The 18,674-nt window shown below is 33.6% G+C and overlaps 1 protein-coding gene across 1 annotated transcript; it reads left to right on the top strand.

Annotated features, from left to right (window-relative positions):
* Positions 1–647: 647 nt before the first annotated feature.
* LOC108483176 (stromal processing peptidase, chloroplastic) lies at positions 648–12,768 on the top strand. The gene is made up of 24 exons (XM_017786430.2): positions 648–1,192; positions 1,339–1,636; positions 1,751–1,992; positions 2,430–2,628; positions 3,010–3,057; positions 3,258–3,365; positions 3,458–3,646; positions 3,739–4,038; positions 4,649–4,750; positions 5,431–5,565; positions 5,813–6,037; positions 6,623–6,826; positions 6,946–7,116; positions 7,634–7,783; positions 8,172–8,309; positions 8,493–8,720; positions 8,810–8,962; positions 9,155–9,281; positions 10,670–10,790; positions 11,136–11,256; positions 11,356–11,436; positions 11,610–11,711; positions 11,913–12,063; positions 12,403–12,768. The coding sequence occupies exons 1-24, from the start codon at positions 1,026–1,028 to the stop codon at positions 12,492–12,494; spliced, it is 3,852 nt and encodes a 1,283-aa protein (XP_017641919.1). The 5' UTR covers positions 648–1,025; the 3' UTR covers positions 12,495–12,768.
* The last annotated feature ends 5,906 nt before the right edge of the window (positions 12,769–18,674 follow it).

Raw genomic sequence — 18,674 nt, forward strand, 5'->3', positions numbered from 1 at the left:
AAAACTTTCTCAATTTGTTCAACCTTCCAATATCTCCTTTCTGTCTTTTAATCTATAATTTAGTATGAATAAATTTTTCTTCATTAAATATACACATTTTAAGAGAATAAATATTTTTATAGAATATTCACATCATATTGCTTAAATTTGTTCATTTAGACAAGTCAAGAGAATAAAATTTAAAAAGTATAATACATTTATGTAATAATAAAAGATTAAATTAAATTATATATATATATATATATATATTGTAGAAATACTTAAGATGAATTTAAAATAAATCTGATCATGGATCAGATCAGTTCAGATTGATATAAAATTTTAAGCCTGTTTTCTAAGTTTAGATCTAATTTGAAAAATAGGTCCAAAATATTACTCAAGCCTAGCTCAGACAAAAATGTTAAACTCGAGACCGGATCGACTCACATTAATTTTTTTATATAAAAAAATTAAAAAATAGAATCTATCAAATATACTTAAAAACATTAAAATAAATATTTTTCAACAACTTAAAAATTTATTACAAAATATTTCAAATAATTCTAAAATAAGGATAAAATTAACAACAACAAAAGGAAATTGCATAAAACCCGATCCGTTTAAAAAATGTGTCTTATTTATCAAAAGATCTCTTAACTAGTTTTACTTAAACCAATAGGAAAGTGGCTACCACAATTGCCCCGATTGTGACGTGGGTCTTGGTTTTTCCATTCATGTTTGCGTAGTTTTACTTTTCTTGGCGAAAATACGTATGGCATTGGCCGCTCAGCCGGAATAGATTTTTATATTGATATTATTGTGAAGGTGAGAAGGAGGCCTCTCACAAACCCAAATCATCACTCGACTCAATTATCATAGTGAAAACAAACAAGGGCAATTATTTATAAACTCAGTTATTACCCTGAGGGGAGAAGTAAAAAGAAAAAGGGGCAATAACCAATATCTCTCCAATTTGGTTAGTTATCTTCCTCAACTACCAGGCAATTCAAATAAGCTCATAGCGTTTCCGTTTAGCAGCCGCAGTGATGGCAACATCGTCAAGTTCATCGGTGATGTCCGCAATCCTTGTCCCTCATAACCGATGGGACTCTTCCAGTTCCAGAGGCCGGAGAAGCTTAGTTAGGGTTAACATTCCTGTTCCCGCCGCTTCTATTCCTTTGACCCGTTTCCATCCAACCGCTGCTGCTGCCCGGTAATCTCTTCTTTTCCTTCTTCTTCATCTTTTTCATGTTGAAGCATCGGACTTGCTTAATTTATCTTTTTACAAGTAATAATGCTATCTCTCAATTCTCAACATAGCAAACCCTTGCCTAAAATGGGATATTTTGGTGCATGAAGGTGGCTAGGTGACCTTAGAGATGGAAATTCTATTGAATTGGCATACCATAATAGAAATAATAATAGTATGAGGCAGATGAAGATGAAGCAGAAGAAGAAGAGCGATGCTCCCAAAGCATGGAAATGGAGTACCTCTGTCTCACTCTCACAGCAGTTAAAGAAGTGGATCCCATGCTGTTCCTCCCTTAGCCGCAACTGCTACGGCGAGACAACCCCCTTTCGTCTCCCAAAATCTGCGCAAGCATTCTTTATCCATAAATCTCGTTTTCCTCTCGCTACCCGCACATTCAGCACTTCTGTAAGTATTCGTATCTTGAGCTGCTTTCAACTTCTTCAGTGAGAAAAAAAATGAAAAAGATCCCTGAGTGTCATTTTTATTCAATTCGTTAATCTTGTTAAGCAATTCTTTCAGGGCAAGCGTTTCTGTCCTCCATGTGCTACTGTTGGTCCAGATGAACCACATGCTGCAAGTACTACCTGTCCGGATGGTCTTCTGGAAAATCAGGATTTTGATTCATTATATCCTCAATTACAAACAGCTGAACTAGAGGAGTTTTTATCCACTGAACTTCCTTCCAACCCAAAGTTACATCGAGGACAATTGAAAAATGGCCTTCGCTACCTTATTTTGCCAAATAAAGTTCCACCAAACAGGTATAATTCCCTCTCAAATTTAGCGGCCTCATGTTTTTAAGGATGTAAAAGAATTCTTAGATAAAATCTTACTCCATCCTGATTAGCATTTAGAAGTGCATGTTTGAATGTTTATTTTCCCATTCTTCTTGGGTGTTAAAATTATTAAATCACATGAGCGTAATTTACTAGTTCTCTTCAATTCCTAGATGTAGATTGTAATAAGAATTGATAGTTATCTTGAGTTTCAAAATCAGCTTCTTTTACATCTTAATGGTTTTCAGGATGTTGAATTCACAGTACTTGTGATGGGTTTAAGTATCCAAAAACTTCAAATTTGACTCTTAAATAATAACATACTGAAATAGGAGGCATTTTTCAACAGACCTACTTCATGTGGATGAGACATTATTCTTTGTTTCTTGCATTTACATAGTAATATTTTAAAATAACTTTAGGTTTGAAGCACACATGGAGGTTCATGTGGGATCGATTGATGAGGAAGATGATGAGCAAGGAATAGCTCATATGATTGAACATGTTGCATTCCTTGGAAGCAAGAAACGTGAAAAGCTTCTTGGTACTGGGGCTCGCTCCAATGCTTACACTGATTTTCACCATACAGTTTTTCACATCCACTCACCTACTTGTACCAAGGTTTGTCCTTGTCCTTTTCTATACAATTACTCTTCCAACATTGGCTTTCAGACTCAGTTGTATTACCTTTGCTTTTTTGCTTGCCTTAGGGATTTAAGTTCTTGTGTTTTGCCACTTTTTGTATATATATGTATTTTAATCTTTGCCATGTGCTTTATATTTGTATATTTATTTCTAATATCTGTTTTTCTTCTCTGCTTGAACAAGTATAATTTGTTTCAGCATAGCTATTTTATCTTTCTGTATTTGTCTGACAATCTGTGAAAAGATTAATGGAAGAATTCTCTGTTGATATTTTCAAACTGACTATTGGTTGAAGGGGTGGGTTTATTCCTACAAAATGTTTCTTGTATATTTGACGGTGAATGACTTGTTTACTAGGATGCTGATGAAGATTTACTTCCACTTGTTCTGGATGCTTTGAATGAGGTATGAAACTCAACTACATCAAAGTCTTTTTTTTGAAAGATAATTTGGCCCATTTTAAAGATAAGGACTTAGTGCTGATGCAATTGCAGCTGGACTTCTTCTTCTTTCCCATTTCCCACCCCTCCCACCTGTCCCTAAAAAGAAGTCTATTAAGCACAGTAAAGAAATTTCAGCTTATCATTCCTGTTTCATTCATACAGATAGCTTTCCATCCGAAATTCCTTTCTTCGCGGGTTGAAAAAGAGAGGCGTGCTATACTTTCAGAATTACAAATGATGAATACAATAGAGTACCGTGTTGACTGTCAGGTGCTAATAAGGGTGATACTATGGTTTGTTTTGTTTATCATTCTAAGTTTGCTTGAGTTCTAATTTATCATTATTTCTTTCTTTTAATGCAGTTATTACAACATCTGCATTCTGAAAACAAGCTAAGCAAAAGATTTCCAATTGGATTAGAGGAGCAGATCAAGAAGTGGGATGCAGATAAAATAAGAAAATTTCATGAACGGTGGTATTTTCCAGCTAATGCAACTTTGTACATTGTGGGGGACATTGATAATATCTCAAAGACAATAAATCAGATTGAAGTATGGCACAAGCTGTTTATTATTATTTCTTGTGTCTGTTGTCCTAAGAAGCAGCATTGAGGTTCTTGACTGCAACATTTGATTTTATGCAGGCTGTTTTTGAACAAACTGGCCTTGAAAATGAGACGGCCTCACCGCCTACTTCTAGTGCATTTGGTGCCATGGCAAATTTTCTAGTTCCGAAGCTCTCAGCTGGGTTTGCTGGAAGTTCATCTCATGAAAGATCATCTAATTCTTCAGATCAATCTAAAATTCTTAAAAAGGAAAGGCATGCTGTTCGTCCTCCTATAAAGCACAATTGGTCTCTTCCTGGACATAATACCGACATGAAGCCTCCAGAAATATTTCAGCATGAGCTGCTTCAAAATTTTTCAATTAACATGTTCTGCAAGGTTTGGAAGATTAAGCTTATTTAGTGAATTTTTTATTAGATTTTCTAAAGTTAAAATCTTCATATTCTCTTTATTTTCACAGGAATACATGTTGATGTTCTGCTGTTGTGCTAAGACTTTGGGCTAAAAATGCCTGCTGTTTTGCTCTAATTTTAGATTAATTAGGGTCCCTTCTCTGCAGCTTTAGTTTTATTGTAAATAGGAATGTGCTTTATCAAAGGTGGTCTTAATGGTTCATAACATATGGTTTGGCATGTAAGTAAGAGCATCATAGATAAGCAGGAAAAAGGCAGTTTATGCTTTGTTGATCAAATGATTCTTCTAATAAAAATTTTAGATGCCTTTTTTTTTCCGTTCATGTAGAGTTTAATTGTACTGACATTCATTCTCTCATTAATTACCTCATACTATTCCCAGAAAAAAAATTGCTGTCCTAGTAGTTGTACAGTGTTCTCCTGGTGCATTGTTCGTTTCTTCATTTATGTATGATAGTCTGTCTTCTCCCTTGTTAAATTGTATTGTTATTCAACCACATGAAACTTTAACAACTAGACCTAGGTGTGGCATTAGACTCGGTTATTGTGTTGTAAATCACTAAATCTTTGTGCAGATTCCTGTGAGCAAGGTTCGAACTTTCAGAGACTTGAGAAATGTTCTGATGAAAAGGATATTTCTGTCTGCCTTGCATTTTCGTATTAATACAAGATACAAGGTGTGGTGATTCTTCAACTCCGTTTCACCCCTCCAGCTTTATTACCTAGAAAACTTGCCTTTTTATGTAAATGCCTTGGTGTATGATTAATTCTGAAATTACCCTTTATCATGCTTCCTTCATGTTGCACAAATAAAGCTTTATTGAGTCCCAATTTGCATGCAATTGCTGTTCCCTGTCTTATCTTGCGACTGAGAACAAATTAACCATAGTGGCAATTTTCATCTCAATTTTATTTAGTTTAACACTGTGTTTATGTTGCAATCCATTGAACTCGAATAATAATGTCAAATGGGTTATTATTAACTCGTGGGGGTTATAGTATTAGGTATATGGGGTAGATTACTAATTTTAAGGAATGGTTTACCAGGAATTTTAACAGTGGCAAATTACAATGATTTTTTTCCCAGAAATGGGGTCAAGTTAACTAGAGAATTCATACTATATCTTCTGTTCTTTTTCTAGAATTTCAACCTTTGTTTCTGTGATCTGCTTTTGCAAGTCATTTTGAGTGGCAAATCATTACATCTGAATTGAAGTTGATCTCCTAAAGCAGTATACCATAAAAGTTGAATTGCACATTTTGTTTATTGCCACCCACCATACATCCCACTTCCAAGTCACAAGAATAACATAAACATTTCTTTTGAAACTTTGGGCTAATCTATGGCATTTTGCAGAGTTCAAATCCACCGTTTACTTCAGTTGAGTTGGACCATAGTGATTCAGGAAGGGAAGGATGCACTGTCACAACTCTTACGATCACAGCAGAGCCCAAGAATTGGCAGAATGCAATTAAGGTTGCTGTTCAAGAGGTTTGTGTTTCCTATCGTATACAATTTCTTCTATTTTCTTCTGTTGATTCATTCTGAATGGTGTGGTCGAGTAATTGTCCTGATGCTCTTGTTGGAATAACAATGGGTTAAATAGCACATTGTTCTCCTGCTGTTACCTCCCAACTTTTCCTTCCTTATGTGTTTATTATGGGGTGATAATAGAATATTGCTTTGATTGATTCAACATCAAATGGCTTTAAATCCTAATATATTCTGTTGATCACAGGTTCGAAGGCTCAAGGAATTTGGTGTTACTAAGGGTGAATTGACTCGCTATATGGATGCACTGCTAAAAGATAGTGAACAGCTGTCAGCAATGATTGACAATGTGTCATCAGTTGACAATTTGGATTTTATTATGGAAAGTGATGCACTGGGCCATATAGTTATGGATCAGAGACAAGGACATGAGAGTTTGATGGCTGTTGCTGGAACAGTTACTCTTGATGAAGTAAGTTCATTGATAATGATCTTAGCCTCTGTCAGTGTTCTTCATGCTTTCTGTTCTCCCCATGAGCTTTTTTGTTTTTTTTCTTTTCTGTTTTAATCAGGCATATTTGCTCCATATAGTTGAGCTTATGAGCTAGGGCAGTGGAACTAATGTTGGTTTAAGTCTGTTAATAGGATGTTTTGGAACAGTCCTGCACACAATTTTTCTGTCTGTGAAAATTGTGCATCTTGGATGTATAGCGTCAATTTCACCATGGCTTTTAGTTAACATTGCCTGTAATGCTCTGTTTTTGTGTCCCCTGCATACCATAACAGAGCTAGTTGCTATGATTTAAAGGACTATAACTCTTAAATTCCTTTGTTCTAGTCAGTTGCGCAAAACATGATTTAGCTCAAAGATTTTATTCATTCCTTGGAAAGAAATATCAAGTTGGTTTATAGATGTGGGTTTTCCGTGTAGTGCTAGTGCATGAGACAGGTGTAACTTTAAACATGTGATTTTTCTCGTTTCTTGGCAGATAACATCACAATTTTAAATTAAAACAAATTCCTTACATACTTTTTTTTTGACTGGTCTGTCATGTAGGTCAACTCTATAGGTGCTCAGGTGTTAGAATTTATCTCTGATTTTGGAAAACCTACTGCACCCCTACCAGCAGCAGTTGTTGCGTGTGTTCCGAAGAAAGTCCACATCGATGGCATTGGTGAAACTGAATTCAAGATAACTGCAAGTGAGATCATATCTTCTATAGAATCAGGATTGAAAGAACATATTGAAGCTGAGCCTGAGGTCTTCTTCTATACCTATATTAAAATATTAAATTCCACTCTGAACTTTGTTTGCTTATATTATCTTTGCAGAAGTATATTCAAGGAAGGTCGCTACTAAATTTCTTTTCTTTTCTGCAGCTTGAGGTGCCAAAAGAATTAATATCTCCGCAGCAGTTGCAGGAGTTAAGAATGCAGCAGAAGCCTTCTTTTATTCCTCTTAGTCCTGAAATAAATGTCACAAAATTGCACGACAAGGAAACAGGGATTACTCAATGCCGTCTTTCTAATGGAATTCCAGTAAATTATAAAGTATGCCTTGCATTTGTTGCTTTTAGTTACTTTTTTGACCAATTAATGGTTATTTGGGTCTATAGTACTATCTGATATGTGTGGATTTGAGTCCTTTGTTTTTCCATGTAGTTTTCGGAAGATTAAGTCCTGATCTACCAAATAAATCTTACGGTTCTGCTTAATGTTTCTATGTTGTGTGTGTTTGAATTTGTTGGTTGAAATGTCTTATCCTGAGTTATTCTTCAACTTTTCTTTTTTCCTTGACAGTAATTTCTTGTTGAGGCAAGTAGATTCTTGGATTACTAAATTTAGATGATATTTCTTTACAAATCTCAGATTCAAAATATGTATCTTTGCATGAAGACCTCAACTAGGTGCTATTTGATTGGCTGATGAGATTTGATTTCTATTACACTCATCATGGATGTATTAAATGAGTTTAGAAACAACAGTATGCCTGGTCGGTTCCACATGTCTTTCTCTTTCGTGGAATTGTTTGAAAATTCATTCATATGAAACCTTTTTCTTTGTTTAGATCTCAAAGAATGAAACCAGGGGAGGTGTAATGCGTCTCATAGTTGGTGGGGGAAGAGCTGCTGAAACTTCTGGTTCTAAAGGAGCGGTAGTAGTTGGTGTCCGAACTCTCAGTGAAGGTGGTCGAGTTGGCAACTTCTCAAGGGAACAGGTCATTTTTTTTCATGTTCTTATTACTTCTTAAATAGATAATTTGAAAAAAGCTGTGAAAATGATTATTTTCTTGGCTTAATGGGTTCAACTTTTTAAATAGTATTTGACTGGGAAAAAAAGTATGGAAATGCATGTCGAGTGATGATAAAATATTTGGTCTTTTTGCTAAAATGAAAAATTGAGGATCACTTCCTATTGATCTCTTCTGCAAAGATCATACATTCATTTCTCTCAGCTCTATCAATATTCAATAGTGATTTGTTATAACTTGGTCCATTCCGATTGCTACTACTTTCACGCTGTTATAATCTCACTAAAAATTCTCAGCCTCTTTGCCCACCTATTATTTTTCTTATGTGTGTTTTGTGTTTTGATGTGATTACCAGGTAGAACTTTTTTGTGTGAATCACCTGATAAATTGCTCCTTGGAGTCCACTGAGGAATTTATTTCGATGGAGTTCCGTTTTACATTGAGAGACAATGGGATGCATGCTGCTTTCCAGTTACTTCATATGGTGCTTGAGGTATCACCATGTTGATAATTATAACTATACATGTTGATATTTTCTTTTTGTTTACTAGTTATCTAGTGTAAGAAACATATTAATGCTGGGAAAGGGTTGGTCCTTTGTGGAAACTTGATTTTCATCATAAAATTATGATATAATGATATTGTGTTGTAATAAATGAGGGCTTCTGATTTGCAGCATAGTGTCTGGCTTGAGGATGCATTTGATAGAGCTAGACAACTGTATTTGTCTTACTATCGGTCTATTCCAAAGAGTTTGGAACGCTCAACTGCTCACAAACTCATGTTGGCAATGATGGATGGTGATGAGCGCTTTGTTGAACCTACTCCAAAATCATTACAAAATTTAACACTCAAATCTGTAAAAGATGCTGTGATGAATCAGTTTGTAGCTGATAATATGGAGGTAAATATTCACTCTCAAATCTTCACACTGTAGCTGACATTCAAAATGAGCCTTCTTTTAATCTAAATCTGTTTGTCTTCTTTGTTCAGGTAAGTATTGTAGGGGACTTCTCACAGGAGGAGATTGAGTCCTGTATTCTGGATTATCTGGGAACAGTTAGAGCATCAAGAGACTCTGAAAGAGAGCCTGAATTTAGTCCAATCTTGTTTCGAATTTCTCCATCTGACTTGCAGTTTCAACAAGTGAGACCATTTCTCGAGTTATAGCAATTTTTTTTTTCTGAAGATATTTCTCAAGTTATAGTTACATCATGTATTTGGGAAAATTTTCTGGAATTGTTCTGTGCATTTACCCATGCATTCTTTTGGTTTCTTCGTAGAAATTCTTTACATATGATTTTCTTCAACCCGATGTGTTTTTTTTCTTTCAAACAGGTATTTTTGAAGGACACCGATGAAAGGGCTTGTGCATATATCGCAGGCCCTGCACCTAACCGTTGGGGTTTTACAATTGATGGGAAAGACCTATTGGAGTCAGTTGCTGATATTCCAATTACTGATGGTGAGTTCCCTAATGATTTGTAGAAATTTGATATTCTTTTTCCATCCAAGTCTTTAGCTCGTTGGACTGCCAGGGAGTGCAAGCTTTCATAGTGTCCTATATTAATTACTAATATAAGAACAATTAGAAAAGCCATGCCATCAAGCTTGCTGTTGAGTGGATTAAATTGTAAGATGTATGAATTGTGGTAACCAACTGAACATTGGTATGAATGTGATTTATGAGACCCTTGTAAAGGTTCTAGTCAATCACTGAGAACAGCTTGAGCTTAGTCATTGGAGGATAACATGGTTTAGGCTTTATAACTTGCTAGGTATGTGGTGGTTGAATTTGGGGCCTTAAGTTGGTGTTAGAGTACATGCCTGCCAGTCTGGACTCCCACATCATGCTGGTAAGATCTTGTTTATGTGGCGTGGAACTGATTATGACTGAAATGTGAAGTCTTGGTGAGGATATCAAGGATTTAAGTTGATGGGTCTGCAATACTCCATCGCATATTGAACGTGAATGTGAATGTGAAAATTAAGACTCACATATGTGTTATAGTCAATTACTTGTAACAACTTCAGTTCCAGGTTTTGAGAGCCACATAAGCACACAATAGAAGTTGCTTAGATCTGGATCACTACAGTTGATGTCAGTGCATCTGACAATGTGAGCTCTAAGCCTCTAACATTGCACTGGTATGAACTTGGTTCTTGGTTCCTGTAGTGTGGGTTTTGATCATGATGTCTGGTCATGATGATACTCATGTAGAGTCCATCACACATTGGATATGAATGTGAATGATCAGACCCATGGAATGGTTCTAGTTAACCAGAAACAACACTTGAGCTTAAGCTTAAGCTTTTGAGAATCATGTGGCCACTGTTGTTCTGACCTGGGTCTTTAACAATCTTGCATTTTTTGCAAACAGAGCAATTCCATTTCTTAGCAGCTTGTGCATGGCCATTTAGTCTACCTTTCAATTTGCCTTTGCTTTGTCTTTCCCTTCCTATTATAACATAGTTGAGAATTTGACCTGGTTCCATGGAGGGAAGAATGGTAGGAGTCCCTGAGGGAATTGAGAGTGCGCTTTACCAAGCTTCTCTTAGATAAAGCAGGATTTTATTGTGCTGTGAGATGCCAAAGCTGACTATCAATACTTCTATGTCCCATGTTTTTGGTTTCTTTGCGAGCCAAAAGGGTCCGCATTTATTGTCTGAGCCAATGGATTTGTTAGTAATGCAGAATACAAGTTAAGTAACTTTGAATGGTTTTTAAATGAAAAAAAAATTATATATATTCTTAAATACTTGTGTCAAAATGAGATGTATTTTCCTTGAAATAAAAAAAAAAAAAAGAAGAAGGTACTTTTCATCTCTCATGGCTGGTCATTTACTTTGCAGAAGCACAACTCCATTCCGAGGAGGGAAACAATGTTCAGAAGGATCTGCAAAGAAAGCTTCGTGATCATCCACTTTTCTTTGGCATAACAATGGGGCTGCTAGCTGAGGTTATAAATTCTAGGTAATTCTTCTTAGCCAACTGCATATATTGAGCAAGTGAATCTGCATTGATCACAAATGCACATTTTTTAGTGGTTGCAAAATGATCAATTATTGATTGCTGTGGCAGCTTGTACCTTGTTACGCTGTTAGATGTCACAAGTCCTGAGCGTTGAAATTGCAATCAAGACTGTTAGGATTATTCACTTGCAATTGTTAGTTAAAATAATAAAAGTTCTGTTCATGTACTAATAAAAGTTCTGTTCATGTTTTAAGTGTTTCAAGTTTTTACTCTTCTGGGGCATCCTTAACAAATCCATACATCTTTGGGAATTATCTAATACAAATTCTGCCCTACTTGACACAGGCTTTTTACAACCGTCCGGGACTCCCTTGGGTTAACATATGATGTCTCATTTGAGTTGAACTTGTTTGATCGACTTAAGCTTGGATGGTATGTCATATCTGTAACATCAACTCCTAGCAAGGTGGGCAATCAATCGACAGATAGATCTGCATTCTTTTGTTGTTTTTGCGGTTATTGTTGTCTTTTTTCCTCATCACCTATTTTTGGGATTAACTTCCAGGTATATAAAGCTGTTGATGCTTGCAAGAATGTTCTTAGAGGTTTGCACTCCAACAAGGTTGCTCCACGGGAACTGGAGAGGGTTAGTTCTTATACAACTAATATGACTTAATGAGTTTTTTTATGTTACCAAGTAACTGGAAATTGTTATGGAAGAATGTGGTTCAGGTGAAAAAAAAGCAGAATTTACAGTTTTACTTAGACAAGCTAGCTGTCATTTGTTGAAGTTTATAAAAGCAATCCTTGAATCTACAGGCAAAGAGGACTCTTTTAATGAGACACGAAGCAGAAATAAAGTCAAATGCATATTGGCTAGGATTGTTGGCTCACCTACAAGCTTCTTCGGTTCCTAGAAAGGTGAAATGAAAATTAGACAGTTCAGTGTTATGTTATATTGTGTTACTATTATATTCTTATTTTCCAAATCCCAATACTTGAGATAATTTTTATATTTGAAACTTATTTTGATGTGTAAAAGATGGACCAAAATTTGTTCATTCTTACCAGTCTCATGGTGACGGTAATAAATTCCCAATTTTTTTATTTTTTGGAATTCAGGACATATCATGCGTCAAAGAGCTTACTTCTCTATATGAGGCCGCTTCTATTGAGGACATCTACCTTGCTTACGACCAGCTGAAAGTGGACGAAGATTCTTTTTACTCATGTATTGGAATTGCAGGGGTTAATGCCGGTGAAGGTGCTATGGGTGAGGATATGCTTCAATTTAAATGCCTTGAACCTGATAAAAATCTTAAAACCAATGGGCTAGATTGTGGAAATTGGATTAAGGCAAAGTTGGACATGGGTATGAGATGCCATGGACAATATGTGGATAATTAGGACATGGAAACAAGGAATAAATAATATAATAATATAATAATTAGATTAATTTTTAGTAACAGGATAGACAATATGCCTCACATTTTCTCGATAGTTAAAAGCAGTTATTATCACAATTTCTAAAAGTTAATTTTATACTAAATTCTACACTCAAAAACTTTATGGGTTATTTTCCCTTGATTTGGTTGGATGAACTTGTGTGCAGCTTCCTTAGAAGAGGAAGAATCAAACGAAGGGTTTCAAGGAGTTATTCCTGTAGGGCGTGGTTTATCTACCATGACAAGGCCAACAACATGAACTTGTTTGATGCCAGATGCTGTTGTGTCGGCAAAAAGGTGGGTTTAGAGCAACGATGGGAAATCTCTCCCAAGTGGAAGCGTTGAGGAGGATTATTCGAGGATCAACGCAACAAATTCATATGGAATCAAGCCAACCATGAAGATGCTGCTATATGTATGTCAATGTCACACATTGAAATGTAATTACATGATTTTGATACCAACAGGCTTTGTATTCTTTGGGAATTTTGGCTGAATAAAGCTCCTAATCAAATAGATATTAGGAAAAATAATGATTTCAGACCTCATTCTGCAGGAAGTATAGCATGTATATGGTGTGGGTTTTCGTTTCTCACGTCACTCATGTATGCTGACTGCATTTTTGAGTCAAGTTGGTTGGCTAGTTCATAACTTTTTCCCCTTTTCCAGAAATATAAAAGGGCTTAATACCTAATGACCCATGTACAATGGGTGTATTCTCGGTTTGGTTAGCTCGGTGTATCAAATGTCAATTTTATTTTAAAAACTTTTCTAAGAAATGTTAGAAAATTTAAAAGATCATAAAATAAAAATCAAAAGAATCTCAAAATTAAGAATTTATTTCTAAATATATATATTTTTATTTTAATTATGTTTAATTTAAATTCCTAAAATTCTCTGATAAATATTTTTCCTCTATTTTTATGGTAATACCAAAAATCACAATGTTTGTGAAATGCACATTACTTTAACTTCAAGTAATTTTCGTAAAAATGGAACCGATTAAATCATTTAATGAAAGATGAAAGATAATTAAATAAATTTGGTTTTGTGCATCTTGAATGGCTCTCAAGTCTCAAATTCCATTGAAGATTCATTCTGAAATTTAAAGAGAATTTTGGGATTCTTTTAGGAGTTTTTTTTATTTTTTTATTTTTTACAATTGTACGAATTCTTTTATTTTATTTATAAAATAAGAGTGTGTTTGAACGAGGGATTTGTAGGAAAATTTTATTATTTTCAAAATTTTAAAATAAATTTATCTATTTAGATAAAAATATGGAAAAATTTTAAAATTTGTGAGTAATTTTAAGAGGGGATCTCGATAGTTCAATCTCATATTTTAAATTCCACCTAAAGTGGTGGTTGTCGAAACCATTTTTATTTTGAAAAACAGGGGTCGACTTTAAAACGAAAATGGAGTCGCCACCAATCCTTTTTGTTTAGGTGCGATCGGGTCACCTTGTGATCGATCATTTTAATAAAGCATTTCGATTTATTAAAACAACGTTTTTGGTCTACGAAAAATTAGAAAACGGATTCGGGAGTCAATTACGCGCGAGGAAGGATTAACACCCTCACAACACCCAAAATTGGTACCGTATTGATCAATTAACGTCCTAATGTTGAAAATTTGGAAAAGATTTTAAAAAAATACAATTCCTTTAAGAGCGTTTAGATAACTTGAATTGGGTTTCGGGATTCTCTTGTTCAGAAGGAATAAAATGCCATATCCAGCATGATTGGATGCGACATTTCAAACCCTCAATACAAGATCATCTTATAATTTCCAAAACCCATGCACTTGAAATTTCAAAAAGGATATTTGGTTATTTGGTCAAACGGTAAATCGAAACCCAGCACGATTGGGCACGATTTATTGAACTTCCAAATATGAAATATTGTCTTATTTTAATTCTAAGAAAACATGGATGAAATTTCATGAGGATATTTTGTATTTTAGTCGAATGAAAAAAATCGAAACCCAGCACGATTGGGCACGATCTCTCAAACTCCTAAATACGAAATATTGCCTCGTTTTTAATTTAAGAGAACATAGACGAAATTTCAAAAGGATATTTTATATTTCAGTCGAATAAAAAAATCGAAACCCAGCACGATTGGGCACGATCTCTCAAACTTCTAAACACGGAGTATTTCCTTATGTTGAGGGGGCTCAAGTTAACAATTATAAAAATTGAGCCAAAACATACTTGCTTGGTTTGTTTGGAGAAGAAATGAAACCACAAATGCTGGTCAAATAGATTGGAGTTTAAATCTCAATGATGGCATGAAATAAAAGCATAATCACGAACATAGCATAATATTACATGGCAAGCGTTCTAAACAAACAAATCATAATCATATGGAAATAAAGTATATGCAATGACAATGTACCTTATGCAAAGACTAACATTAACACACAAAAGCCAATGAATTACAAGGCAATTTTAAGAGAAGTACCAAGCAAATCAACACAAATGAAATGTAGCAAGTTTTAAAAATAAAGAAGAATTAATAATGTGAGAAGTGCAAAATGTGAAATCATCGATATGCAAACAACAAATTTCGTGTGAGAATAAAAACGAGGTATGTATGAAGGAGTTTTAAAAAAAAAGTACTAAAAACAAAATACATAATATACAAAATATAAATCCATCTAGGTAAATAATATGCATATAATGAAATACTTATTACAAATGTATGTATGGAAATAATAATATAAGAGACATTTGAAATAAACAATAATTCATCATAAAATAGCTTTAAAAGACCAAAACTATATATAGATTTAAAAGAAATGTTTAATCATAAATAAATTTGAAAGAAAATACATAAAATAATACAAATCCTCAATATATACAAAAACATAATGTACAACAATTCGAATTGATGATATAGGTATTATTTACATATGCAAACGTGAAAAGAATGTATGTATGTATATAAAACAATATAAATGATATGCAAAACAATATATATACTGAATAAATAATATGTCTAAAAAACGGATAGTTTAATATAAATAATATACACAAAAGTGAAAATATAATATTTGAAGTAAAGAATGTTCATAAAAGAGAATTTTAAAATAAATAGATTAATAAAACAAAATGGAATATACAAAAGAAAATAAAATTTTTTACAATATATAATTAATTAATACCATGCAAAATAGCATGTTAAAATAATATATTTAAAGGATGAATAAAAAATATGAATTAAAACTTAATTAAAATAAAAAAAAACAATCTTAATTGAAATTGAATTAGACCTAAGTGGGTAAAATAGAACATTAAAACAAAACTGAGTGTTAAAGCGCAACGTGCACAAGAATGCGGGGATTGAAAACAAAATTAGCCCAGGTTCCTGAACGCAGCGTTTAAGCGCGGATCGAAATGTAATTTACACGAAATTTCTGGGCCAAATTAAAAAGGTTAAAAGACCTAACCCTAAAACGGTGCAAGAGGGAGGGACCGATTGTGCAAATGTCCTATTTTTGAAAAAACGCGCGGATCCTCCCCGGGTCAGGTCACCTGCGCGGATTGAGGCCTTGAAATGACGTCGTTTTGTCGCTCAACCCCCAGGCACGAAACGGTGCCGTTTTGTACGCGTAAAAACCCTAAATTTTGGCTCCAATTTCATTTGTTTTGCTGTCTCTTAAGGGGAAAAAAAACTAACACCACAAATCTCTGTTGGGGTTTCAACCCTATCTTGGTGCACCACAAATGGAGGGTCATTGGCACTTCCATGCCATCGCCTCCGACGCTGATCTATGGCGAACCCAGGTAAGTTTCTTTTCCTCCGATTTCTATTTTAAAATCAATTTGCAAAGAAAAAGAAAACAAGAAAAAACAAAAAGGGAAAAAAATGTGAAATGAGAAAGAATAAAAAAAAATAACCTCCTGAATCTTCAATCTGATTTTTATTGATATGGATTGCTTTCGTGTATTCTCTGCTATTATGTATGTAAAAAATTGGGAAAAAAAACCTCCTTTTACAAATGTTTTCCAAGGCTTTTATAGCCTTTTACAATCAGTTTTCAATGTATTTGCAGGTGTATGGCGTGCACGACTCTGACGTGGCGTGGTGGAGCAGCGAACGTTGCGGAGAGAAGGTGTCTGGCGCGAGTAGTACGACGCTCAGGGTAACTTGCGGCACGAGTGTAACGCCCCTAACCCGAATCCATCACCGGAATAGAGTTACAGAGCATTACCGGAGTTACCGATTTATTTATCAGATATTTCATTTCATCTAACGTTTATATTTGGAACCAATTAAAATCAAACATATTGTCCCTTAACATACTTATTTTTCTCGATATGTTGTACTTGAATTTATTACTCGTCTCAATTTAATTACTTTCCTTGTATCAACGTATCAAAGATAATCACCTATTTACATGTCATGATAAATATTATTCTTTTGCCATTTCTTCATAAACATAAATCAGGTAATTCATTATATCAATATTTCATGCAATTAAAAATACAATTCAAGTTACACTAACCTACCTCGTTACTTGTTCATGTTTATAATTTTATTAATTTGATATCTTTTCTTTTCCATGTTCAAGTCTCGTATTCGAGTCATCCGGATCTTTATAAAGAAATTTGATCGTCGTTTTCATTTATTTCATGTTCTAATACATTCAATTGATGCTCTAAACAAAATTACCATTTTACCCCTAAACTTTTTAATTAATGACGATTTCATCCTTAGGCTAAAAAAATAAAATTCTTGCAATTTAATCCTTATTTCCAGCTGTTATTCTCAAAAAAATTGATAACAACCTATGAATTCTATAAAATATCAGAATTTTCCTTAATTTCAACAATTTTCAATTTAATCCTTAAAACATGTTTTTCCCCAATCTTGAGCTAAATTAATAATTTCATTCAATTTTGTAATTTTAAATGATAAAATAATCCATTTCATGCAAATTGGTCATTTCTAACATTTTTACAAAATTACCCATAAAGTTTTACTTTTATTCAATTTAGTCCCTGAGCCTAAAACATGCAAATTAGTCATGCTAGATGAGTATTCATACATATTTTCCTCCTCCTCCTCTCCGTTCCACATCCTTAATTTATACAACATGTTACAAATAACAATATCAATAATTTCACTATTTACTTATATGTATATTCAAAACTGTCCATTTGCGTCATAGTCGCTTAATTATTTATATCTTGAACTACAGAAATCGAAATTAAGATCCGATAATTTTCCATGAAACTAGACTTATGTATATTATTACCATAAAATTTTCAGAATTTTTTGTTTAGCCAATAAGTACAGTTTATTCTTTAAAGTCACCCTTATTCTGCTGTCTGACAATTTCGACCCTTCTTAACTAAAAATTAATTATCCCATTGTACAGAATTCAAATGATGTTCCCGTTTATTTCTCTTGAAAATAGACTCATTAAGAATTCTAATAATATAAATTTAAGACCCTAATTATTTTTCTCAAATTTTTTATGATTTTCCAAATTCAGAACAGAGGAACCCGAAATTATTCTGACCTTATCTCACAAAATTTACTATATCTCACAATTTACAATTTCATTTCTTACACCGTTTCTATTATAAGAAACTATACTAAATAAGATTTAATATAATTTTTTATTTGACCTCTAATTCAATTCCCACAATTTTTGGTGATTTTTTAAATTTAGACTATTACTGCTGTCTAAAACTGTTTTAGTGCAAGGTATTATTTACCATGTTTATAACATCCTTATTTTCTTTCTCTACACTATTTTTCATTACTTTCTCTTATTTTCTCTTCACTAACATGACAAGAACATAAGACCATATAAAAGAAAACTCTAAATCAACATCAATTCCATGCTTTTTCAACAATATTAAACTTAAAAATATATTGAAATCTTGATGTTCTTACCTTTTCTTATTGACTTCAATCTTTAACTTGATTTTTCTCTCTCCTCCAGCTTCTATTTCTTGAATCCAACTTGATATTCTTGCTCCCCATCATCTCCTTGCTATCTTTCTCTCTTGATGGCTATGGAAATTCTTTGAATTTTTAGGTGAAAACAATGAGTTTTTGGTGCAAGGACTAAATTGTAAAGAAAGAAAACTTCTTTTCTTCTTCCTCTCTCACATTGGTTTGCATGGAAAAAAAAAATGATGATTCTTCGTCTTTCTTTCCTTATATATACTAAATAAAATAATAAAAAATAATAAAATATTATTTAAAAATTAATTTAAAGTATTAATAAACTAATATTTATTTATTTAATTTATCTAAAATATCTCCAACATCATCATTGTCTCTAGATTTTTCTCTCTTCGAATTGACCATTTTTCCCTTAGTGATCATTTAAAATTCCATTATTGAGTCATCACTTAATTTGATAAAATTGCAATTTAGTCCCTCATAATTCTTCACCTATTCAATTTGGTCCTAATTC

Source organism: Gossypium arboreum, chromosome 1, assembly GCF_025698485.1.
Source record: "Gossypium arboreum isolate Shixiya-1 chromosome 1, ASM2569848v2, whole genome shotgun sequence".
In the NCBI taxonomy this organism is placed as follows: Eukaryota; Viridiplantae; Streptophyta; class Magnoliopsida; order Malvales; family Malvaceae; genus Gossypium; species Gossypium arboreum.

Bases quoted from the DNA above. Each gene is read 5' to 3' on its own strand.
- LOC108483176 (XM_017786430.2), top strand. From the start codon at position 1,026: ATGGCAACATCGTCAAGTTCATCGGTGATGTCCGCAATCCTTGTCCCT. The intron at 9,282-10,669 runs GTGAGTTCCCTA...TTTACTTTGCAG, and splicing joins TGATATTCCAATTACTGATG to AAGCACAACTCCATTCCGAG. The intron at 12,064-12,402 runs GTGAGGATATGC...ACTTGTGTGCAG, and splicing joins TGCCGGTGAAGGTGCTATGG to CTTCCTTAGAAGAGGAAGAA.